Raw genomic sequence first — 24,517 nt, forward strand, 5'->3', positions numbered from 1 at the left:
TGTCAGTGTGCACTGATTCGGGCTGATGGCAGCTGCTTCCCAGAATATCTGGAGGGCACCAGGTTGGCGAAAGCTGCCCTGTGGGCCCATGATCCTAGCCCTGCAGTGCTGTGGGGACCTCGTTTCCCCCACTCCACCCTCCTGAGCCAGGGGTTAGAGCATCGGACTAGGACCTGGCTGGAGGCCAGGGTTCGAATCTCCACTCGGCCAGGAAGCTCATTGGGCCGAGCGGCTGCCTCTCAGCTCAGCCCACCTCGCAGGGCCGTTGTTGTGGGGAGTAAGTGAGGAGGAAGAGAAGTGACCATGGGCGCCCCCTTGAGTTCCTCAGAGAATAAATAAATAAGGTAGACCACGTGGGTCTCGCACCTTTAGGTCTGGCACGGTGCCCGTGGAAGAGACCTCGTCGTAGTCGCGCCACCTCACGCCGTCCAGGCTGAACCGCAGGAAGAAGCTGGTCACGTAGGCATCGGAGGACCCGGCCCCCTGCACCACCACCCCTGAGGAAAGGCACAACAACTCTCGGTCAATGCCTGCAACGCTTGCAAGAATAGGCTACAAAGGGACAGGAGACAGGCCTCCTTTCCCTTAAACGATGGGTGCAGGTGAAAGCAAAGGAATTGGGTCTTGGGTGCAATGTTCCCATAGTTTTGCCATTTTGCTGCTCGGATGCCTGATTATCAACTTCCAAAGGAACTCCTCTATTCCGAACTTAAAGATGGAGGTCATCAAAAGAGGTTTAAAGACTCTCAAGGCAAATCTAAAAAAAATGTAGTATAAACACTGACAATTGGGAAACACTGGCCTGCGAGCGCTCCAGTTGGAGAACAGCCTTTGCCAAAGGTGTCACGGGCTTTGAACTAGTTATAGGTAGGTAGCCGTGTTGGTCTGACGTAGTCGAAACAAAAAATAAAAAAAATTCCTTCCAGTAGCAGGTCTCCAAGGTGCTACTGGAAGGGATATTTTTTATTTTTTGTTTCTGCGGGCTTTGAAGACACTTGAACTCAGGACACAAGGGAGAAACCCCGAAAGTCAGTTGCACTATATTATTTTTCGTTCATCAGCCTAACAGCCCATGGATAGAAACTGTTTTTTAGCCTGTTGGTACGACTGATTATACTTCTACAGTATCTCCTGCCCGAGGGTAGAATATTAAAGAGGTGCTGGCCAGGGTGTGAATCGTCCCTGAGAATTTTTCTCACTCTCCTAAGGCAACGATCCCTTGCGATGTCATCTAGCGGACTCAAGGGATACTAAATAATAAAGATGAATATTTTTCTAAAGCAATTTTATAATGGGATCAATATAAATAGTGTATTACATGAAATCAATCAGTAGGCATAAGACTCACGCCCTTAGTCTACGCTGCCTGATCATCCGTCTACAAGCAACAGCTTGACCTACATTCAACTGTGCCTCCCTGCAGTCTGCAGCTGCATGCAACATCTTGCCGTGCAACCAGACCATGCAGAATGTAGGCACCCTATATATAGAAATGAGCAAACCAGTGATATTTTAGGGAGCAGGTTAGCAGGTGGGGCCCATGACTTACATCCTAGGAGCCTACACAACATAAAACACTATAAAAAATTTCTTCAGTAGCACCTTAAAGACCAACTTTTTTATTTTGGTATGAGCTTTCGTGTGCATGCACACTTCATCAGATACACTGAAACAGAAGTAGCCAGACCCTTATGTATATTCAGAGGGTGGGGGGTGGGGGTGATGGGAATGGGTGATGGGCTGATAGGAGTGGTAAACCTGTGGATGACTGTTAACGACTGTTAATGACTGCAATTGGTCTTGCAGGGGGGGGGGAAGCAAGGGCTGAGGTGCTATGGAAAACTTGATCATGTATAATGAGATAAGAATCCTATGTCTTTGTTCATTCCAGGTGGCTCCATGGTTTTAAGCTTGCTAATGAGTTGCAATTCAGCAACTTCTCTTTCCAGTCTGTTTCTGAAAATTTTCTGTAATAAAACAGCTACTTTGAGATCTTGTATAAAACACTGTTGCTGTATGTAGGTTTTATTTGTTTTTTATCTTATATTTTGGAAATGTACATATCACGCCACGCACATGCGCAGACGTGGCACTTCTGGATGTGAACGCTTCGAGTTGCGGGCGTGCCTCCAGGGCGGATTACGTCCGCAACTCAAGGTTCCACTGTACGTAAATCCGGCACAGCCCCCCCCCTCAGCCGGCTCTCCTGCGAGCTTCCTTCCAGAGCGAGGGGAGCGCCCACCTGTCAGGTTCCTGGGTTCCCCCAGATCCACGTGCAGGAAGGGGGGCCGGGAGAGCAGCTCGGGATAGACATCTGCTGGGGGAGCCCAGCCCTGGAGGTCGGCGTTGGGCAGGACGCGATTGAGGCGGGCGGCGTGAGCCGGGTTCTCTGGCTGCTGCGAGGAAGCCGTGAAGCTGGCGTCCGGCAGGAAGGCAATGCCCAGCGGGCCGTAGCAGAGGTCTGGGTGGTGGCACAGAAGGGGGGGTGGTCAGTCAGGAGAGCGCCCAGCAACACATCACATCCAGCTAGGCGCATTTTGCTCCAGGGAATTTCATTAGTGCGAGCAGTTTCTGAGTTCTGGGCGCCTAGGATTTCAGATTAAAACTGCAGAGTGGAAGGAAAGGAGGACCTTTTTCTGCCTCCCCACTTCCAGCTACTCTCTGAAGACTGGAGAAGAGACCCTCTTAAGAATATTAAGTGGGTGGGCAGGGGAAGGAAAGGTAAAGGTAAAGGGACCCCTGACCATTCATACCCTCCAACTCCCGGTAAGAAAAATCTGGGATCAACAGCAGCACGGCACCGGAAGCATAGCTGCCAAGTACCCCGTTTTCCCTGGGAAACCCCCGTTTTTACTTACCTTTTCCCAGTGGTCCCCCGTATCACTTCGTCTCCCGTTTTTCTCCGTTATTTTCTCCTGCCGGCAGCCATTTTTTTTCTTTCCGATTTGCCTATCTATGGGCACCAAAAATGGCCGTCGCCAGCTTCAAAAGTCACATCTACACATGTCCGGAAGTGCATAGGCGCGACTTCCGGTGTCGGCGGCCATTTTTGGTGCCCATAGATGGGCGGAGCAACACCGGAAGTTGTGTCGACGCACTTCCTGACATGAGTACAAGTGACTTTCGAAGCCGGCGGCGGCCATTTTTTGTGCCCATAGAAGGGCAAAGCGACACCAGAAGTTACGTCAACGCAACTTCCGGTGTCACACGGCTGCCGGTCCCAGATTCTGCAGTCCGGGACTTGGAAGGTAAGACCGGAAGTCGCTTCTACGCATGTCCGGACATGCGTAGAAGCAACTTCTGGTGCCCAGACATGGGCAGAGTGGCACCCGAAATCGGTTCTGCGCATGTCTGGACATGCGCAGAAGGAGCCTCCCTGGCAGGTAGGAAATCCAGGGGATTTTTGGGATTGTTCTCTATTCAGGATAACAGCTCACCAGCTGCTCCACCTTTCTCCCTCCCTCCCTCCCTCTCTTGTTTCATAAAATTTACACACCACTTGATTGTGAAAAACCACAACACTCCAAAAAGCCCGGTACGGGGAGCATAAAACAATAAAATTATCCGTAAATACAACATGTATTCAAACAATAATATCATAAATAAAATAGAAACGGATTTTAAAAGGCAACAACTTTCTGTGATAAACGAACTTTGGAACTCCTTGCCTATTGACACCAGGCAGAGGCATCTTCCCTGTGCTCTTTCCCAGGTGAAGGAGGTTGTTTGCATATAGAGCCCCGCCCACCAAGCAAGTGGGAGGAGCAACCCTTTCTTGGACAACCTCCATCCCAGAAGGGAGCTCTCTTGGTTGCTGCAGAGGAGAAGCCCCAAGTCACAGGCCTGCTGCATTTACCCAGGTGCAAGGAATGATGCGTGTAGAGTCTCACCTCTGAGGGGGGGCATTGGGAAGGTGTCGAACGGCAAGGCTGTGGTCAAGGCAGCCGGGCTGGCCACGCTGGGTCCAATGGCTGGCACAGTTGGCAGAGCCGTCCGGTTCTCACCTGCATATAATAAATAACAACAACAACAACAACAATTTATTTATACCCCGTCCATCTGACTGGGTTTCCCCAGCCACTCTGGGTGGCTTCCAACAGAAAAATAAAATACAGTAATCTATTCAACATTAAAAGCCTCCCTAAACAGGGCTGCCTTCAGATGTCTTCTAAAAATCTGGTAGTTGTTGTTCTCTTTGATATCTAATGGGAGGGCGTTCCACTACCAAGAAAGCCCTCTGCCTAGTTCCCTGCAACTTGGCTTCTCGCAACGAGGGAATCGCCAGAAGGCCCTCGGTGCTGGACCTCAATGAAGGAAACAGGAGGGTGGGGCGAATCTTGGGGTGATGCCCTGGGCCACCACCAAATACGATACCCTGCGGGTAACTAGGGTTTTGAGCTGGGGAATTCTGTTTAATCTGCTTGTTACCTCAAGACTCCTGTGAGTGCTAAATTGTAGGGGGTTGGATAATAATAATAATAATAATAATAATAATAATAATAATAATATCTATTTATTTATACCCTGCCCATCTGGCTGGGTTTCTCCAGCCACTCTGGGCGGCTCCCAGCAGAATAATAATAATAAAGCAATAAAACATCAAACATTAAAAACTTCCCTAAACAGGGCTGCCTTCCAACGCTACAATTCTAGGATGCTATGAAATATTTGGGATTTTTAAGATTTGAACAAAGCACCCCCAAAGTTCAAAAAACAAGGGAAAAGATTCCCCAGGGGAAGAGAAGGAAACAGGGGGGGTCATCCCCCATGATTAGCGGCAATCGGAACATTGCAGGGGCATGAAGAGATTTGACGTACTTAGTTGTGATTCCTGCATTGCAGGGGGTTGGACTAGATGGCCGCTGGGGGTCCCCTCCCCACTCTGCAATTCTAGGATTCTGTGATTCATTGGAGGCTTTTAAACAGAGGCTGAATATCTATCTATCACGGATGCTTCAGCTGTGAATCCTGCATCTAGAGTTCTATTGTTTTATGGAGAAAAAAATTCCTTCAGTAGCACCTTAAAGACCAACTAAGTTTTTATTTTGGTATGAGCTTTCGTGTGCATGCACACTTCTTCAGATACACTTGAAACAGAAGTCAGAAGTATCTGATGAAGTGTGCATGCACACGAAAGCTCATACCAAAATAAAAACTTAGTTGGTCTTTAAGGTGCTACTGAAGGAATTTTTTTATTTTGCTTCGACTCAGACCAACATGGCTATACCTACCTGGAGAGAAAAAAACTTATTCTGCATTCGGTGCAGCAAATAATTCACAATCTCAGTGTATATAAATGCACAGGCCTGGGGAGAAAACTGAGAATGCAGAGTCTGTCCGATGTGGGGTGGGGTGGGGAGATGCAGGGCCTGTGCCCCCCTCCCTGCCACCTTGGGGGGCTCACCTGCCTCCACGCAGTAGCAGCAAGCGTCTCCTCGGCCCTCGACCAGAACTCGGCCCTGCAGGAGGGAGGGATGCGCATCAGTGAGGAAGTCAGCGCATGCTCAGAGGCACCCTTGCGCCTTAGTGCGCAGGAAGAGGAGGGAACGTGCCAGACTCACCTCAGGGCAGGCCACTGTGCTGTAGGGGCAATACTGGGAGCACTGGACGGTCAGGTTGGGCAGGCATTGGCACACTTGGCATTGTCCCGAGCGCCAGCGGTCACCGATGGCATGCGCCCGGCCGTGGTGCTCGCACTCCTCGCACGGATCCGTCTGACACCTGCAAAGAAGGCGGAGGGAGGGTCTGCAGGAGATCATGGCTAGTGGATTCCTTCCAGGGTCCCCCATGTCAGCGGAGAAATGCAGCCGGCCAACCCCTCCCCCCCAAGAGAGAGCGGACAAATCCGTGTTTTTCTTTGTTTGGCTTTTGCTGGTTGGCTGCAGCCGATTTGGTCAGAAACCATGTGTTATGTACTGAGCTGAATCATAGAACAATAGGATCCAGAATCAGCAGTCTGATTGGTCCGCAGGAGCCACCCAATCCAACTCCAGGTGGAAGTGAATCTGCAACCTGATTGGCCTGCAGGGGCAGCCAATCAGGCGGCTGGCAGAAGTGAATCTGCAACCTGATTGGCCTGTAGGAGCAGCCAATCAGGCTGCAGACAGAAGTCAATCCACAACCTGATTGGCCCACAGGTGTAGCCCTGAAGTAGCCAATCACGCAACGCCCATTGTGTAAATAATGTATATAAGCAGATGGTTTTGGGAAAAGAGCCATTCTTCTTCTCTTCTTCTCCTTGATAACTACGAGCTGAATAAAGAGCATGAAATTCACTCTCGACTCAGAGTATATTTCACCATGGCAGGCAGGCGAGAGAGCGAGATCATGGATTAGAAATGTTCTCCGAGGAGGAATGACAGGTTCCGTTGTTGGACTATGTTGAAATGGCAAAAATGACCGTAAAAATCAGAAATCGGGAAGACCAAAATTTTAAGAATGAATGGGGGAAATTTATAATTTAGCTTGGAGACCACTGTAAACAGTTAACATCGTTATCGGGATTGCAATAACACTTGTAATGTAACGAGAACTATGGATACACACACACACACACACACACACACACACACACACACACACACACACATGATTACTATAAAAGATGCAGTACAAAAGGTTTAATAATGGAACCCACAAAAGGGAGGAGGGAAGTCCTGAGGGAAGTCTTGTACTTATGGAAGGTGTTTTGGTACGACTGTAAATTTTAATATGTAAAAATCAAATAAATAAATTTGTCATAAAAAAGAAAGAAATGTTATCTGAGGAGATAATGGCGATTATCCGTGCGTTATGTGAATGCCCGCTAATGAACGATTTCCTGGGGAAGGCATTGTCTTCGGAAAGTGCAGGGGCTGCCTTCTGGGGCCCTGTGAGCACAATTGAAATGAGATGAGTGTGAGATGGAACACTGGGGCAGACAAGTCACAACAGTTCCTAGAGTGTCCACTAAGAGGAACTCACCTGGAGGGACACCTGACTAAGTTCAGTTCCTGTTCCTCCAGATATGCAGATGAGATGGATTAGCTGGCAGAGAAAAGCCCCTAGCCAGCAGCCATTCTCTCTCTTAGCCATTTCTCCTTCAATGGGAACACATCTCCAGAGAATCTACAGTTAGGATGGTTCTCCCTCTCGGCCTGTTGCCAAGAGAGAGACCAGATGGAGCCTCACTTTACTAAGAAGACTCCAGATGTACATATTTGTAACTTTTCTACATAAGCCTGCCTTTCTGAGATTATGCTGTTAACTCAGGATGTCATGTGAGTAAACTCTATCTTATTTTAATACTATTGTGTCGTGTATTTCTTTTAAGAGGGAAAAAGGGGATTTGCCAGGAAGTATAATATTGAAGTATAATGTTATAGAGGTTCTAACAAACCTAACGCTCACGCTTTGCTGCGCACAAAAGGGGAATGTCACTCTGCTGATATTGGAAGCTTGCTAACACAAGCTTGGATAGGATCTATCTAATAATATATCCTAATCCACATCCCTAACATCCCCACAATGAGGAGGGGAGCACCCTCCAAAAAGCCTCTAAATGCGCATTCCCCCCCCCCCCCGCTCTCCAGTGCTCTCTCTCACTCTCTCCCCCATCCAGACCAAAATACCTTGAGTTGAGGTTCTGGAGCTGCTGCTGCTGCTGCGCTATCCTGAAAGTCAGCTGTTAGGCAGGGAGGCTGAGCAGCTGAAAGAAAGCTCTGTTCTGCCTCAAGTGTCTTCAGGGATCCCTCCAGGGAGGGTCTTCCCATGAGCCACAAGGACTCTCCAGCTCTCTCCCACCATTTCCGGATATGATTCTAATGATTTAAGTAATTTCCTGGCACAGTGGAAATGTAAGTTAGGGTGTGTGTGCCTATGATGATGATGATGATGATGATGATTCCCCACCCATCTGGCCAGGTTTCCCCAGCCACATGTGTGTGTGTGTGTGTGTTCTGCAAAAATGGTAAAATAAAATTTGGAAGCTGTTCTTTGCTGAAGATGACATCACATAGACCCAGTGCAAAACGTGGCCCTAGGGAGCCAAAGAGTCTTCGTTGGCCTGCTTTATTTGCAAAAGATATTTATATACCAGGGAACCAGGTGGCGCTGTGGGTTAAACCACAGAGCCTAGGACTTGCTGATCAGAAGGTTGGCGGTTCAAATCCCTGCAACGGGGTGAGCTCCCGTTGCTCGGTCCCAGCTCCTGCCCACCTAGCAGTTCGAAAGCACATCAAAGTGCAAGTAGATAAATAGGGATCGCTCCGGCGGGAAGGTAAATGGCGTTTCCGTGCGCTGCTCTGGTTCGCCAGAAGCAGCTTTGTCATGCTGGCCACATGACCCGGAAGCTGTCTGCGGACAAACGCCGGCTCCCTCGGCCTATAGAGCGAGATGAGCGCCGCAACCCTAGAGTCGGACACAACTGGACCTGATGGTCAGGGGGCCCTTTACCTTTACCTTTTTCTTTATATACCACCCCGCCTCTCTCTCTCTGGCTCACAGCAATAACACCTTTTAAAAAACCACGTAAGAAATACTGCAAAAACGTGATGAACTGTTGAGGGAGGATGAACCCTCCGTGCGGGAGAGAAAAGTTTCCAGCTTCGGCCTGTAGTGGAAAAGGAGCACCTCGGAGGGACCTCCAAGCAATGCGCTGGCTCTTTGTGGGCTCACCTGCGGGCTTTGCGGTAGATGCCTCGGCACTGGCGGCCGTTGCCGTGCTTGCTGGGGTTGTTGGGGCTGCGGAAAGACCACTGGATGCTCTGCACCCCACAGGGACCCAAGCACTCTCCCCAGGGCGACCAGGAGGACCAGCCACAATTCACTGGCAATGCAAGGAAAAGCGGGGAGGAAGCGTTAGCAATAAGGAGAGGGACACTGGCCGGCACATCTGCACACCTGCAGCTCCCCACTTGTCCCCCCCAGATGTTGTTGAAATACAATTATTATAATACATAGAACTGTTGTCTATTAAAGTTGTCTCCCACCCTCGCTCACCGCAAGAGCCCAAGTATTTTGGACGAGCACGATGGCAGTGGCAGGGCCGAGTGGGGCACCTGTGGGGTGCTGCCCCACAGAATTGTGCTGCCCCAGGTGGCTGCTTCAGCACGTCTCCTGGGCAGGCTGGCCTTGAGGGGGGAACACAGGGTGTCCCCCCCTCCGAAGAACGTTTTGTGGGTTGTAACATTGCTGAAACTGTCAAGTACAACATTCCCTGTTTGCCCAGAGTGGACTTCCTGTCACACCTGGTCTGGAGCATCCTCCCTCTGTGTGTGACCAGGTAGGTGGGCGTGACCCTGGGGGACCCCATAAAAGGGCTGGTCACACAGTGTTCCGGTTTTCCAACGTTTTTGGGAGGCCGAACATCCGATGCGGTTGTTGGCTATTGTTTCCGGGGCACCTGCACCAATCAGAAGCCGCATCTTGGTTTTCGAACATTTCGGAAGTCAAACGAACTTCCGGAATGGATTAAGTTTGGTTCTTCTGCTATTTATTTTGTGTTTTTGTTTTTAAGGTTTTTTGATTAATTTGTTTTTGTGACTGTGTGGAACCCAGTTCAGCTACTGATTGATTGATTGATTGATTGATTGATTGTGTGACTGTGGAAATGGATAAAAGCCCCCATCCAAACAATGACTATCGTCAGTGCAGGTAAGAATATTTTTTTCTACAATACTGTCTTCTTTATTTTATAGTACAGTGGTACCTCAGGTTAAAGACGTTTCAGGTTACAGACTCCACTAACCCAGAAATAGTACCTTGGGTTAAGAACTTTGCTTCAAGATGAGAACAGAAATCGTGCAGCGGCGGCGGCGGGAGACCCCATTAGCTAAAGTGGCACCTCAGGTTAAGAACAGTTTCAGGTTAAGAGCGGACTTCCAGAACGAATTAAGTTCTTAACCCGAGGTATCACTGTCCATGTACATTGTTTATTGCTTTCATTTTATGAATCAACGGTCTCGTTAGGTAGCAAAATTCATGTTAAATTGCTGTTTTAGGGGTTGTTTTTAAAAGTCTGGAACGGATTAAATCGTTTTGCATTACTTTCTATGGGACAGCGCGCCTTAGTTTTGGAACGCTTTGGTTTTGGAACGGACTTCCGTAACGGATTAAGTTTGAGAACCAAGGTACCACTCTGTAACTGTAACTACAAGCTAAAGCCTGCCTCCAGGACCATACTGTGAACTGAATGTAAGTAAACCTTATCATTACTATTAAAAGAAGACTGTTGTGTCATTATTGTTTTTAAGAGGGGAAATTTACCGGGAACAATCCAATCTGGACAAGCCAGACTGGGTTGCTTAACTCAAATGGTTCTGACGAATCCATCAACTCGCTTCCTGCAATGTGCAAGGGAATGTGCTCTGCTACTAATGAAGGGGGAGATTTGCCAATTGTGTTATGGAGCTAAATCTGATCATATAGTCTGCATTGTATAATTCTGAGTGCATGGCTTAGCCACCACCACCCCCCATTTGCTCTCTTTGCCTCTCTGTGTGCCAAAGGGTAAGCCAGACAGAATGCCCTGCTAAGCTATCAAGGCCGGATGGCTGGCCTTGTCTGGAACACAGAGAAAACCTTATCAGTGGATGAGCTGGACGCTGGAAGCTGCTATCCTTGACGCATAGGCTGACACATAGACTCAAGCCTGGCATATCCTTGACGCATAGACTCAAGGCTGATGGAAGATGCTACTGGGGTAGCATGAGTCAGCATGTGTTTATGAACAGGACCGCACACAGGAAGATCATTATATGTACTTGTGACCCCCCCTTGCGTGCGCACATCTACAGAGGAGGGGGAAAGGAGCCCAAGAAGTGTATAAGAAGCTTTGCAATTTGTGTTTCTTTACTCTTGTCGTGAGCTGATCACCTAGAGTCTCTTATTAATAAGAAATTAAATTCTTTCTCTGCATTCAACCCCCAGTGTCATTATTGACTGTCTCTGTCCTGCCTGGGTGCAACTTAAAGGACCCTTAGTAGCTGATAAGCCTACACTAGCTCACTTGCGCGAGTGAGGAAGGATAATATTTAATCAACATATCCTCTCCTACTGTCCTCAACATTCCCACAGGTGTGAGTGTGGGGGATCGCCGGGTTGCAGGGGGCACCTCCTGGGGCATCTAGCAATGTGGGGAGAGGAGCCGTGCGTGCCCACCTGTGCACTCCGGGTTCTGCCGGCAGCGCTTCATCTGACCGTCCTGGCAGGTGCAGATGCGGCAGTTGACCTTCACCAGCTGGCCGGGCCAGTAGCGGGTGCCCTCCACCTGGCAGGGGCACTCTCGGGGGCGCACACACTGCTGGTCGCTGTCCAGGACCAGCCCATCGGGGCACCAGCACCCTGCGCAGGAGAGAGAGAGAGAGAAGGTAGGCGAACGGAGGAAGGGAGACAAACCAGGCAGAGGTTTATCATCCTGGCCTGTTGCCTTGATACCATTTAGAAAACCAGGCTGCTTCTACAGGTATAAATAAATTGTAAGAAAGAAAGAAAGAAAGAAAGAAAGAAAGAAAGAAAGAAAGAAAGAAAGAAAGAAAGAAAGAAAGAAAGAAAAGAAAACAAGATAATCACCAATATGCTCAGTGAACAAGGTAGGAATATTAAAACAGAAAAATAGATGTTAAATGTTCTAATTTTTTTTACACAGTGTGAAGGAGAATGTTGTGGATTGTTTTCCCTTGTGGGCTTTTTTTTAAAAAAAAACATACGGTATAAGGTGCTATTTTTTAGAAAAAGGCAGAGAAAAGAAAAAATGAAGGAAAAGAAATGAATTTAGTACAGTGGTACCTTGGTTTTCAAATGCCCTGGTACTCAGACAACTTGGAACCCAAACACTGTAAACCCGGAAGTACTTTTTTCGGAAGTCGAACGTGCTCCGTTTTGAGGTTACACTGAGGTCTGTCTGTCTTTGCTATTTATTCTGCGTTCCTGTTTCTGCAGCTCTTTTGTTTTCGTTTTTGTGACTGTGTCCGTCAGCTAATGATGGATGGATTGTGTGACTGCAGTACATTGTTTACTGCTTTCATTTTACAGATCAATGGTCTCATTGGATAGTAAAATTCATGTTAAATTGCTGTTTTAGGGGTTGTTTTTAAAAGTCTGGAACGGATTAATCTGTTCTGCATTACTTCCTATGGGAAAGCGTGCCTTGGCTTTGGAACGCTTTGGTTTTGGAACGGATTAAGTTCGAGAATCAAGGTACCTGTAAGGGGAAGGGCTTACAGAGAACAGCCCCCTCTCATCAGAAGCAGCCCATCTCCAAGCAGTCGTGAAAGCGAAGGGACGGGTGAGGAAAGTCAGGAGACAGAAAGGGAGTGCCAGACCTCTGGCAACATCCAGGAGCCCCTGCTCCACAGGCAGGAAGAGAGGGAGAGGGAAAGAGAGGAGAGGACACAGGCAGAACACAGACCCTTCTCCCCCCCCCCGACTCCGGAATTGAGGAGGAGGAGAAAGGGGAGGAGATTTGCTGTCCCGAGGCTTTTATGCTGGTCCAAATCGCGGAAGGGGGCAGTGCCTGATTCTGATTCGGAATGAGAAGACATGAAACCGACAGCTCACTACACTGTAAATAATGTGCACTAATAAAGACTTTTGAAAGACAAGTATGTGGAAGGTCGTTACGCGGGAGTAGTCGCAATAATCCCACTGTACCACACTTTGGTTTGGTTTGCATATTGTTTCGGAAAGTGTGAATCGGGTTCGCTCTTGACTGGGAACTGAACTGTATCCTGCCCCCGCCCCCCACTGCCAGCCACCTTTCCCTGCCCCTCCCCTTCTTACCTGGCCTGCAGGGCCGGTCCTTCCTGCACCGCATGCGGCTGGAAAGCTCGGCGCAGGAGGTGGGACAGGGCGCACACTTCCGGTTGACCAGCTCCCCGGGGCAGGTGGAGGTGTTGGCACAATCTTCCCGTTGGCACAGCTCTGCAGAGGGCAAAAGGGAGCAAAGAGGGCTGCTTAGGTCGCTGCCAGTTTGGCCATGTAAGCCCCCCCCCCCCGCACCCCCAGAACACCGTGGCCCACAAAAAGCCGAGGAAGAAGCATTTCTTTGGGGAATTACTGTATAGGGATAGAACTACCTATATTGCAGAGACATTTTTTCACGTGTGCAACTACAGCGTCAATAACGCTACTCGCCCCAAAATGGAAAGAAGCAGAAGTCCCAGCAAAGGAAGAATGGATCCAAAAACTTATGGAATATGCAGAAATGGCAAAACGAACCGGAAGAAATCAAGATAACAAACTTTTTTTTTTTTACAAAAGAATGGAAATATTTTATTGAATATTTACAGATAAACTGCAAACAAATAAAAACACTGGCAGGATGATTGTAATAACCTGACATAAGAGTATATAGATAGATAGATAGATAGATAGAAGATAAATAAATAAGTTAAGCAAATTTGGATATGCAGAAGATATTAAAAATAAATTTAAGAAACCGCAGAAAGAGGGGGAAGGAAGTCGAATTTCAAAATGTCAAAATGATTGTAAAATCAGTGAAATGTATATATCTGAAAAGTATAAACAACGGTTTTAAAAAGGAAGAAAAGGAAGAAGCAGCTCCACTCCCTTTTCCTATGATGCCATAGGATGGTTGGAAGGCCATCTGTCGCGGATTCTTTAGCTGAGATTCCTGCCTTGCAAGGTGGTGGACTAGAGGACCTCTGGGGGACCCTTTCCAATTCTATGATTCTATGACGTCTCACCCAGCATTACCCTCCCTCTGCCCGCTCCCCAGACCAACTCACCAATCTCGATGGAGCTGGTCAAAGCCTCTGGCATCTCTGTGCAGTGGCGACCCCCGTTCTGGGAGGGCAGGCACTCTCGCCGCCGTACCACAACGCCACGGCAGTCCTGGGTGCAGTTGGACCACGTCGCCCATTCGCTCCACACGCCGTCCACTGCACGGAAGGGAGAAGCGAAAGCGTTAGGGCAGGGCAGGGTGGAGCAGAGAAACGGACCTTGCATGCAGTGGGTGGGATCCTGCAGAACTCTCCTGGTTGGTATGCAGTGAAGGTCCGGCGAGATGATTCAAGGTCTGGAAACAAACCTGATGAGGAACGGTTGAAGGAGCTGGGTAGGTTTGGCCTGGAAAAGAGGAGGCTGAGAGGAGATAGGATAGCCGTCTTCAAATATCTCAAGGGCTGTGACATGGAAGAGGGAGCAAACTTGTTTCCTCCTGATCTGGAGGGTAGGACTCGAACCCATGGATTTAAATGACAAGAAAGGCAATTCCAACTAAACATTAGGGATAATCAAGAGGATGAATTATGCCAAAATGGCAAAATTGACAGGCAGAATCAGAAACCAAGAAGATAATAAATTTATTCAGAAATGGGGAAAAATTATAGATTATCTTATATATCACTGCAAGAAGATCAAACCTATCCATTCTGAAGGAAATCAGCCCCGAGTGCTCAGTGGAAGGACAGATCCTGAAGCTGAGGCTCCAATACTTTGGCCACCTCATGAGAAGAGAAGACTCCCTGGAAAAGACCCTGATGTTGGGAAAGATGGAGGGCACTAGGAGAAGGGGACAACAGAGGATGAGATGGTTGGACAGTGTTCTCGAAGCTACGAACATGAGTTTGACCAAACTGCGGGAGGCAGTGGAAGACAGGAGTGCCTGGCGTGCTATGGTCCATGGGGTCACAAAGAGTCGGACACAACTAAACGACTAGACAACAACAACAAAGATCACTGTACATACACAGTTAAAACGTTAGCAGGATGAATATCACACTTGCAAGGTAATCATTCTGCAGTTACCAATGGAAATTGGAATATAAATTTGGATAATATTATAAGATGCACTATATAATGTAGTTACAGGTAGGTAGCCGTGTTGGTCTGAGTCTTCTAACATTGTGTATGCCATCAAATGCCAACAGTGCCCTTCAGCTCTCTATATTGGACAAACAGGCCAAACCCTACGCCAAAGGATAAATGGACATAAATCTGACATCAGGAACCACAAGACAGAGAAACCATTAGGAGAACACTTCAATCTCCCAGGACATTCTATACAAGATCTCAAAGCAGCTGTTTTATTACAGAGAAATTTCAGAAACAGACTGGAAAGAGAAGTTGCTGAATTGGAACTCATTACCAAGCTTAAAACCATGGAGCCACCTGGGATGAACAAAGACATAGGATTCTTATCTCATTATGCATGATCAAGCTTTCTTTAGCGCCTCAGCCCTTGCTCCCCCCCCCCGCAGGACCAATTACAGTCATCAGCAGTCATTAACAGCCATCAACAGGTTTACCACTCCTATCAGCCCATCACCCATTCCCACCCACCCTCCACCCTCTGTATATACATAAGGGTCTGGTTACTTCTGTTTCAAGTGTATCTGGTGAAGTGTGTATGCACACAAACGCTCATACCAAAATAAAAACTTAGTTGGTCTTTAAGGTGCTACTGAAGGAATTTTTTAATATAATGTAGTGTTATGGAAATCACAGGGGAGCGGAGGGAAGTCTTAATTTTGGGCTCAAAAAACAGGGGTCGTCTTATACATGGGGGTGTCTTATGCATGGAAAAATGTGGGGTGTGTGTGTAACCATGAAAAATGGGCAGCATCTGGCTGAAAGCCCCCATCCCAGAGGGCTCCCCTTTGCTTGCCTATGAGCCACTTCTCCCCTGGTTCAGCGCCAAGGGCCCCTACAGTGGCCCCCAGCTCCCTCCTCTGCTTCCCCCCTTGCTGCTCCCCCTGTCCTCCCTCCCCCCCCCAACCTCTCTCACCTGGGCAGGCCACCGCGAAGCACTGCTGGGCCTGGGCTTCCTCTCCCAGGCAGTGCCGAAGGACATCATCCGCCCGCCGGGTGCAGGCCCTTCGGCGCACCTGGAGCCCCGTCCCGCAGGAGCGGCTGCAGGAGCTCCAGGGGGCCCAGGGGCTCCAGAGGCCACAGTCCCGCTCGTCCGAGGGTAGCCAGCCGGAGGACTCCGTGCCGTCGGCGCAGTCGGCCAGGCCGTTGCACACCTGGGGGGAAGAGAGGGCGGGGGATCACTCGGGGCTCCTCCAGGCGCCCTCCATCCAGAGTCAGAATCTGGCTGCACAAATATTGCATGGAGGCCAAAGCACGCCAGGACTTAGTTGAAGATTCGCTCCGATATTTATGGTGGTGGTGGTGAATTCTATCCATATCCCCACCTCTCCTCCAAGGAGCACAAGGCAAAGCAGCGTGCGCGTGTGTGGTTGACTTCCCCCTGTTTTGTGAATCTTTTCTTGGAGGGTGTTATTGTTTTTTATTTTGATTTTATATATTGTGCTCTTTTTTTCCTGTGAACCACCCTGAGACCTCCACGTATAGGGAGGTATAGAAGTTCATTAAATAATAATAATAAATAAGTAGCCCAAAACAGTAGGAGGTCAAAGCTGATTGGAGGAGGAGGAGGAGGAGGAGGAGGAGGAGGAGGAGGAGGAGGAGGAGGAGAAGAAGAAGAAGAAGAAGAAGAAGAAGAAGAAGAAGAAGAAGAAGAAGAAGAAGAAGAAGAAGAAGAAGAAGAAGAAGAAGAAGAAGAAGAAGAAGAAGATTTATTATTATACCCCGCTCATCTGGCTGGGCTTCCCCAGCCACTTTGGGCAGCTCCCAACAAAATATTAAAAGCACAATAAAGCATCAAATATTAAAAACTTCCCTGGTCTGTTACATCCTTCAACCACTAGTCTCTCTTTCTATGGAAAAGAACCCAAACATGGTCTATGGGTCTCCCACCATAATAATAATAATAATAATAATAATAATAATAATAATAATAATTTCAGGTACGTAGCCGTGTTGGTCTGACGCAGTCGATATATATATATATATAAAATAGTCCAGTAGCACCTTAGAGACCAACTAAGTTTGTTCTTGGCATAAGCTTTCATGTGCATGGAATCTGAAGAAGTGTGCATGCACACAAAAGCTTATATGTACCAAGAACAAATATGCCGGCAGTTCGTCTCTAAGGTGCTACTAGGCAATTTTTTTCTTTTTTCAATAATAATAATAATTCAGTTTATATGCCACCCTTTATCTAAAGATCCTAGGGCACTGTACAGCATTAAGAATACGTTTTACAGAGCATCAATAATAAACACATAATAAAAATCATAATATAAGACAGCATAATAATGGGACCCAGGTGGCGCTGTGGTTAAATTACTGAGCCTAGGGCTTGCTGATCAGAAGGTCGGCGGTTCGAATCCCTGTGACGGGGTGAGCTCCCGTTGCTTGGTCCCAGCTCCTGCCAACCTAGCAGTTCGAAAGCACGTCAAAATGCAAGTAGATAAATAGGAACCGCTACAGCGGGAAGGTAAACGGCGTTTCCATGTGCTGCTCTGGTTTGCCAGAAGCGGCTTTGTCATGCTGGCCACATGACCGGAAGCTATACGCCGGCTCCCTCGGCCAATAATGCGAGATGAGCGCGCAACCCCAGAGTCGGTCACGACTGGACCTAATGGTCAGGGGTCCCTTTACCTTTACCTTAATAATAAAATAATTGTTACAGTCACCACCCCCTACAGATTATTTAATGGCCAAAGGCCTGGGTAAAAAAGGAATGTTTTTGCCATGTAATGAAGGCGCCAGGTGAGCCTTCCTGGGGAGAGCATTCCACAAGCGGGGAGCCACCACAGAAAAGGCCCTGTTCTTGTGTTGCCACCCTCCGGGCCTCTTGGCAAAAGAGGGACATAGAGAAGGGCCTCGGATGAGCGCAAAATCTGGGGAGAGGCGACCGTTAAGGTATTGCAGTCCTGAGCCGTTGGTTCTTTCCCAAAACATTTGAGATCCCTTTTGGAGATGGGAAAGAGAAATGGGTGGCTGGCTGGAGAGGACCAGGGATTAGGGTAGCGTGAAATGAGACCTTTTAGGGTGGTGGAGGGGGGAAACATCTTGGCAGGGGAGATGGAGTGAAAGGGCCCCCACAGACCCCAATCGCACCTGTTTGAAGGCAATGCAGGCGCCATCTCCACAGGAGTACTCCGTACAGGGTCCCACTGTCTGGTTCCTTTCGCCAGGACGGACCACGTGGCTCTCTGAGTGGGACAGAAGGAAAAGCCATGAGCATCACAGGATGGCCAGCAGAGGAGGAGGAGGAGGAGGAGGAGGAGGAGACCCCAACCGTCCCCCAGACCCAGCCCAGTGGGGGCCGGAAGAAGCCTTCCTGGGCTCTCATCAGCAGCCGCCCCCACAAGACCCACCAGGAGACCCTGGGTCAGCTCCTTGGGAAATTATGAGGGACAGTGGATCTGCCCCCCTGCTGAAAAAGTTTGCTGACCCCTGGTGTAAGTCATGGGCCCCGCCTCCTCGCCTGCACCCTAAAATATCCCTGGTTTGCTCATTTTTATATATAGGGTTGGGACGCGGGTGGCGCTGTGGGTTAAACCACTGAGCCTAGGGCTTGCCGATCAGAAGGTCGGCGGTTCGAATCCCCGCAACAGGGTGAGCTCCCGTTGCTCGGTCCCAGCTCCTGCCCACCTAGCAGTTTGAAAGCACATCAAAGTGCAAGTAGATAAATAGGAACCGCTACAGCGGGAAGGTAAACGGCGTTTCCGTGCACTGCTCTGGTTCGCCAGAAGTGGAAGCTATACGCCGGCTCCCTCGGCCAATAACGCGAGGTGAGCGCCGCAACCCCAGAGTCGGCCACGACTGGACCTAATGGTCAGGGGTCCCTTTACCTTTATATTTAGGGTGCAAATGGCTTGAGATACCTATGACGTCCATAAATTACCATATAGGATCTATTCAATACAAAAAACAGCCACGATTTGTTGTTGACAAAGGACAGCTGGACATCTAAAGGGCCCCATGACCTTCAGTAGCTGAGGGCCGCATCAAACCTCAATCCGGCCCTGGACCCTTTCCCAACACCACACTCCCAATTTGTGATTCCTGGGAACTGGTCTTCAGAGCCAAGCCATCCCTGATTATGAAGGGACAACATCAGCTCTGGAAAACAGTTGCGTGTGAAAATAACCTACGCACATGAGTGACGTCCAGAGGACAGGATAAATAGGGCTTTGCTTGTTTGTTTCATTGCTGTTTTGTTAATGTTGGTAATATTGTTTTATATAGACATGAATGCTGTTGTGTTTTGGAAATCCTATAATACGATTTTTGGTGTAACTGATGCCCAGCTTATTTTTTAGCTGTTTTGTTAATAGTGTTACACAGATGGTAATAGTTTTATTTGTGATTTGCGACAGTTTTACTGACGATTTGTTAAGTATTCTGTACAATTTATGCTGTATTTGGGATGTTCCATTACGTTATTTTTATCTTTCGCTTGTAAGCCGCTTTGGGATTTATTTGAATAAAAAGCGGCATAGAAATAGAAAACAAACAAAGAAATAAATAAAATAAAAAAACCACTCAAGCCGGGCATGCAGTTGTGTCTGTTCATTCACTCTACCTTGCTTTGGATTTTGCAACCCTGGAAATACATTTGCCAGAAACAGAAGCGGCCAAGGGCAAATGGGCAGCAAAGGAAGAGACAACGCAGACAACAAAATAGGGAAGGGGCGTGAGGACCGGGAATTGCTTAACACGCCCAGGCCCCTCCCATACTCCCAGAAACCTCTGCCTCAACGTCATCAAACGGTTGCTCATGAGGACTAGAAGCTTGCTTTCAAAACTGGATCGATTTTTACGCAGGGAGGGTAGCTCAAGCACATTGGATGCCCAGCAAAGCCCCTCTCCTCCTTCCCGGCCAGGGAAGGGAGCAAGAGTCTCACATCTGGGCAAGGGATCGTGAGAGGGTCCCTTTTGAGCCAGCTTCTGTTCCAGCCACCCGCCAGGCGAGGGCCACTGGGGGCTCCTTACCGCAGGCCGACTCGTCTTCTCCCTGGGGGCAATCTGGGGAGCCGTCACACACCCGGGAGACATTGATGCACATGCGGTTGTTGCAGATGAAGAAGCCCGGGCAAGGTGGAATCTGTGTGGAGCCTGTGCCAGGAAAGAGGAAGGAGGGTCACTCCCAGGAAGAAAGGACCAGGGATGAGCTGGGCACCTGAGGTGTCCCCCAAGGTCCCTTTGGAGAGGCTGAGGTGGTTACCGGTATATCTCTCAATTCTGCTTCCTCATTTCCCCCATCTTACAGCCCCTTCTCCACATTTCCACACCAGTTCTTTTTAAGAACTGCCATTTTCCCGAACGTGCATATTTTCGCAGATCAATTCCAACCCCCCCCCCCAATTCCATTCATTGGAATTTTGTTGAATTCGTAGCCCATCTTTCCTCCTGGAGGAGCCCGGGGACGACGGCGACGAGTGGATCCACAATGTCAACCTTTAAAACATTCTGAAAACAATTTCAGCTAAACCATCCTAAAAACAGTCACAGTGAAAAACATTATTTCACCATGCCTGGGAATAATATTTGAAGGCTATTTGCACTAATCTGCACATTGATAAGCACACCATATTCCCAAAATTGGGAGGTTTTCAGAGGAGGGCCGTGTTCCGCTTTGCAAATTGCTCCAGAAAGGGCTAATTCGGAAGGCTTGCATGTGAACTGGAAGGAATTTCTTCCCCATTGCCAGTTGATGGGGCCTCATTCCCACAGTCTAGACTTCTGTTTAAGCTCCGGGGCTCCCCAATTTTTTTTGGGGGGGGGGGCTAAAACTCATCCCCAGTGCCCCCTTCCGTATCCTATAAAAAGTGTTTACTTAGTTTGATCAATTCAACAAATTCATTCTATGTTTCTATGATCCAGCGAAACCAGCCTTAGCCTTTTGGTGCCCAGCTCCAAATTAGCTCCGGTGTCTGCCCTGGAGGCGGGGCAACTTAGAATCATACACTTGCAGAGTTGGAAGGGGCCCTTGAAGGTCCTCTAGTCTGACCCCCGGCCATGCAGGAACCGTCCGCCCAGCCCTTCTCGCCGTCTGCGGAGAGAGCCCCAGTCGTGGGGGGCAGGATCTGCTCACCGCAGGTGTCGACGCTTTCGTCCGAGTGGTCCTGGCAGTGGGGGGCGCCGTCGCACAGCCGGCTGTAGTGGATGCACTCGGCCCCGTGGGCACAGGGGAACTGGTCCAGGCCGCAGGTGCGGTTGCAGTGGAGCTCGTCGCTGGCATCCAGGCAGTCGGCTTCGTTGTCACACACCCAGCCGCGCGGCTGGCACTCCCCGCTGTGGCAGTGGAACTCGTAGCGGCCGCAGGGTGGCGCTGCGGGGAGGGCAGAACGAGAGAGAGAGAGAGAAGGGGAGAGGTGGAGGAGTCTGGAGCAAGGCCAGCCCGTCCACGAGGCAGACTGAGGCAGCCACCTTGGGTGGCGGAAGCCCAAGGGCAGGTAGACACGCCCTCCCCACCGCCTTCACCTCTGAAACCTCACAAGATCTGTGATTGCAGCGCCTTTGCAAGGTCCGCCGAGCAACCCAAATAGCAGAGGCGTTGGTGCAGGGAGATGGCCGTGCGTTCCCATTTCACCCCTGCTTGGGAGAAAAATTCTCCCCAAGGATCCTGTCAGGGACTGACGCAACACTGAGGAGTGGGCGCTGGGAGATTGGAGACTGGCTTGGAAAAAAGGGATCAGTGATCTGGGGGAGCCTGTAACAGCCAGGAGACGAGAGTCAGAGTCAGGAGGGTCACAGCAGGATTGGAAGGTGAAGCCCAGGTGCAGGTAGAGGGAGAGAGAGGTCAGGGGCCAGGGCTTACCTGCATCTCCTCCTCCTGCCCCCACCTCTCCTGCCCCACTGCCTCGCAGGACCAGAAGAGGGGTGAAGAGGGAAGAGCAGATGCAGGTGGCACACAGGCGTCAACTTTGCCTGCTCGTGCTTGGGTGGGGAAGCTGAGGCCGAGGCCTCTCTGTTGCGGCAACGCCCTCGACGGGTAGCTGAGAGACGTAGGATTGGTGGACATGCCTCTCCCTAACTTGTAAGAGCTCTTGGGAACTCTAGATCAAAACATGGGGGCTGACGACAGCTGTGTTAGGGCAGCCTTGGCCCTTCCCACTAGGCAGCGCTACTCAGCACCAGGAAAGAGCTCTGGGTTTCTGGGTGCACAGAGTCTGCTTACCCAGAGTCCTGTTCATGAGGGATGGGTGAGTTGCAGGAAGACCGGGGGGCACGGTGGCCACCGGAGGCGTGGTCGGGGGTGCTGGGCAGTGCGGTGGCTTCTCATCGGCTCCTTCGGCACAGTCGCGGTTGCCGTCGCACACCTGGGAGCGGCTCACACAAGCGCCATCCGGACAAGGTAGCTGCCCAGGGGCACACGTCACACGGCCTGCCGGGGGGGGGGAGGGTATGGTGAAGACCAGCCCACCATTCGTTCATTCTAGTGCCTCCCTTCAGTCCTCAGGAGGTTTAGTTTGGTCAGAATCGAGTCTACCCTTCCAGAGTTAATGCTAAATACATCGCTTCTGGTCAATGAGCCACCAGAGATGCTAGAGGGCCATGGAAATTTGTGTTCCGGACTTTTTAGACTCGTCTACCCATGTACTATCTGAAATGTGGACCACTTATAAATGCTACCTCCATCTCCTCGAAAGATTCCATCAACGGTGTCTCCGAAAAATTTTATAAATCACCTGGGAAGACAGGCAAACTAATACCAGTGTACTGGAAGAAGCAAAGATCACCAGTGTGGAAGCAATGATTCTTCAACATCAACTTGGTTGGACTGGTCATGTTGAGCGGATGCCTGATGATCGTCTTCCAAAGCAATTACTCTATTCTGAACTTAAAAATGGAAAGCGCAATGCCGGTGGTCAACAAAAGAGGCTTTGAAGACACTCGAACTCAGGACACAAGGGAGAAATGTGCTAAGAGGAAGGCACGCTTGGTAAATCCACACCGTGATCAACTCCTGCCCGGAAACCAATGTCCCCACTGTGGAAGAATGTGTGGATCCAGAATTGGCCTCCACTGTCACTTACAGACTCACTGTTAAAACAGTGTTTATGGAAGACAATCTTACTCGGCTACGAGGGATCGCCAAAGAAGAAGAAGACTACGTGAAACCCAAGATTGCCAGATGTGAAATATATTGGCATTATTTTCAGCTCTCCCACCCCACTAAAGGGGACCATGATGGCTCTGCTTGGCCTCCATAGTTGGAGGCTGCAATGCTGCTGATGGCCAGTTGCTGAAAACCTCAAAAAGGTACCTTGTGTTGTTTTTAATTTGTGTGGAAAAAAGGTGGGATATTAATAATCTATCAATCGATCACAAACCGCTTTCAGCTTTTTTAAAAAATAGAAAACAATCAAGCAGCGCATACATTTTGTGAAATAAATATCAATCGGTCAATAGCGCTTGTTCCATAACACCCATCGGAGTGACAGTTCAGATCAGGAAACTGAAAATAATCAGGCAGGTATTTTGGGAGAAGATTTGAAGGGAAGTAAATCGCATTGGCTGTCTTGATAAACCTGGATTGTGGCTCAGTGCTGCTGGAAAGCCCCCCAAGATGACCAAAGATGCTTGATAGGAGCTTGTAAACCTTCAATGTACAACATCGAAACCTTGGAGTCCACCTAGCTCAGCATTCCCCGCACAGACTGGCAGTGGCTCTGCAGGGTTTGGGGGTCCAGGGGTCTCTCCCAGCCCTAACTGGAGGGGAGATTGGGTGTGTGTGGACGGGAGCTGGGACCTTCTGCATGCCAAGCAGCTGCCCCGCCACCAACCTACAGGGGATGACCGCTCTCACCTGGGCAGAAAGCTTCATCCATTCCGGCGGGACAGTCCCGCTTCCCGTCACAAAGCACAGCTTGGGGAAGACACCGGCCATCGGGGCACTGGAACTCCCCAGCCGGGCACACGCAGCCGCTCTCATCGCTGAAATCTCCGCAGTCATCATGCCGGTCGCAGCGGTGGAGGTACGGCAAGCAGCGGCCCATTGCACAGCGGAACTCGCTCGGCCCACAGGGGGGCCCACAGCCTGAAAAGGGGTTCTTTTATTATTTATTATTATTCCTGCAATTTACATGCCACCCTTGATCCAAAGAGGTGCAACATTAAAAGCATAATTTACATAGCATAATGAGAAAAGACAAATTAAAAAATCACAGGGGGGGAAATCACAATAACAGTCCCGCCCCTGCCTCCAACACACTTTTAAAAAGCCATGGATTGTCTAATGGCTGAAGGTCTGGTTAAAAAGGAACAATTTTGCCTGCAGCCTAAAGGTATATAATGAAGTCACCAGGTGAGCCTCCCTGGGGAGAGCATTCCATAGACGGGGAGCCACTGCAGAAAAGGCCCTGTTCTCGTGTTGCCACTCTGCAGACCTCTCATGGAAGAGGCACACGGAGAAGGACCTCTGATGATGAACGCAGATTTTGGGATGGTTGATATCAGGCATCCCCAAACTGTGGCCCTCCAGATGTTTTGGCCTACAATTCCCATGATCCCTAGCTAACAGGACCAGTGGTCGGGGAAGATGGGAATTGTAGTCCAAAACATCTGGAGGGCCAAAGTTTGGGGATGCCTGGTTTATATGGAAAAAAGGCGGTCCTTGAGGTATTGCGGTCCTGAGCCATTTAAGGCTTTCTAGGTCAAAACCAGCACTTTGAATTGGGCCCAGAACCTAATTGGCAGCCATGATCAAACTGTC

At 49.3% G+C, this 24,517-nt stretch overlaps 1 protein-coding gene across 1 annotated transcript in view; it reads right to left on the bottom strand.

Annotated features, from left to right (window-relative positions):
• Nucleotides 1-24,517, bottom strand: part of LOC118092051 (SCO-spondin-like) — a 187,176-nt gene that overhangs the window by 112,837 nt on the left and 49,822 nt on the right. The window contains exons 27-42 of the mRNA XM_060281073.1: nucleotides 23,612-23,842; nucleotides 22,022-22,186; nucleotides 21,620-21,631; nucleotides 20,894-21,130; nucleotides 19,792-19,914; nucleotides 17,911-18,005; nucleotides 15,728-15,965; nucleotides 13,728-13,880; nucleotides 12,760-12,900; nucleotides 11,140-11,322; nucleotides 8,656-8,806; nucleotides 5,562-5,721; nucleotides 5,405-5,459; nucleotides 3,891-4,004; nucleotides 2,243-2,461; nucleotides 400-497 (exon numbers count right to left, since the gene is read on the bottom strand). Of these exons, the coding sequence (XP_060137056.1) occupies nucleotides 400-497; nucleotides 2,243-2,461; nucleotides 3,891-4,004; nucleotides 5,405-5,459; nucleotides 5,562-5,721; nucleotides 8,656-8,806; nucleotides 11,140-11,322; nucleotides 12,760-12,900; nucleotides 13,728-13,880; nucleotides 15,728-15,965; nucleotides 17,911-18,005; nucleotides 19,792-19,914; nucleotides 20,894-21,130; nucleotides 21,620-21,631; nucleotides 22,022-22,186; nucleotides 23,612-23,842 (2,375 nt within the window). The remainder of the gene's footprint in view (nucleotides 1-399; nucleotides 498-2,242; nucleotides 2,462-3,890; nucleotides 4,005-5,404; nucleotides 5,460-5,561; nucleotides 5,722-8,655; nucleotides 8,807-11,139; nucleotides 11,323-12,759; nucleotides 12,901-13,727; nucleotides 13,881-15,727; nucleotides 15,966-17,910; nucleotides 18,006-19,791; nucleotides 19,915-20,893; nucleotides 21,131-21,619; nucleotides 21,632-22,021; nucleotides 22,187-23,611; nucleotides 23,843-24,517) is intronic.

The sequence above is a fragment of the Zootoca vivipara genome, chromosome 12 (assembly GCF_963506605.1).
Source record: "Zootoca vivipara chromosome 12, rZooViv1.1, whole genome shotgun sequence".
NCBI lineage: Eukaryota > Metazoa > Chordata > Lepidosauria > Squamata > Lacertidae > Zootoca > Zootoca vivipara.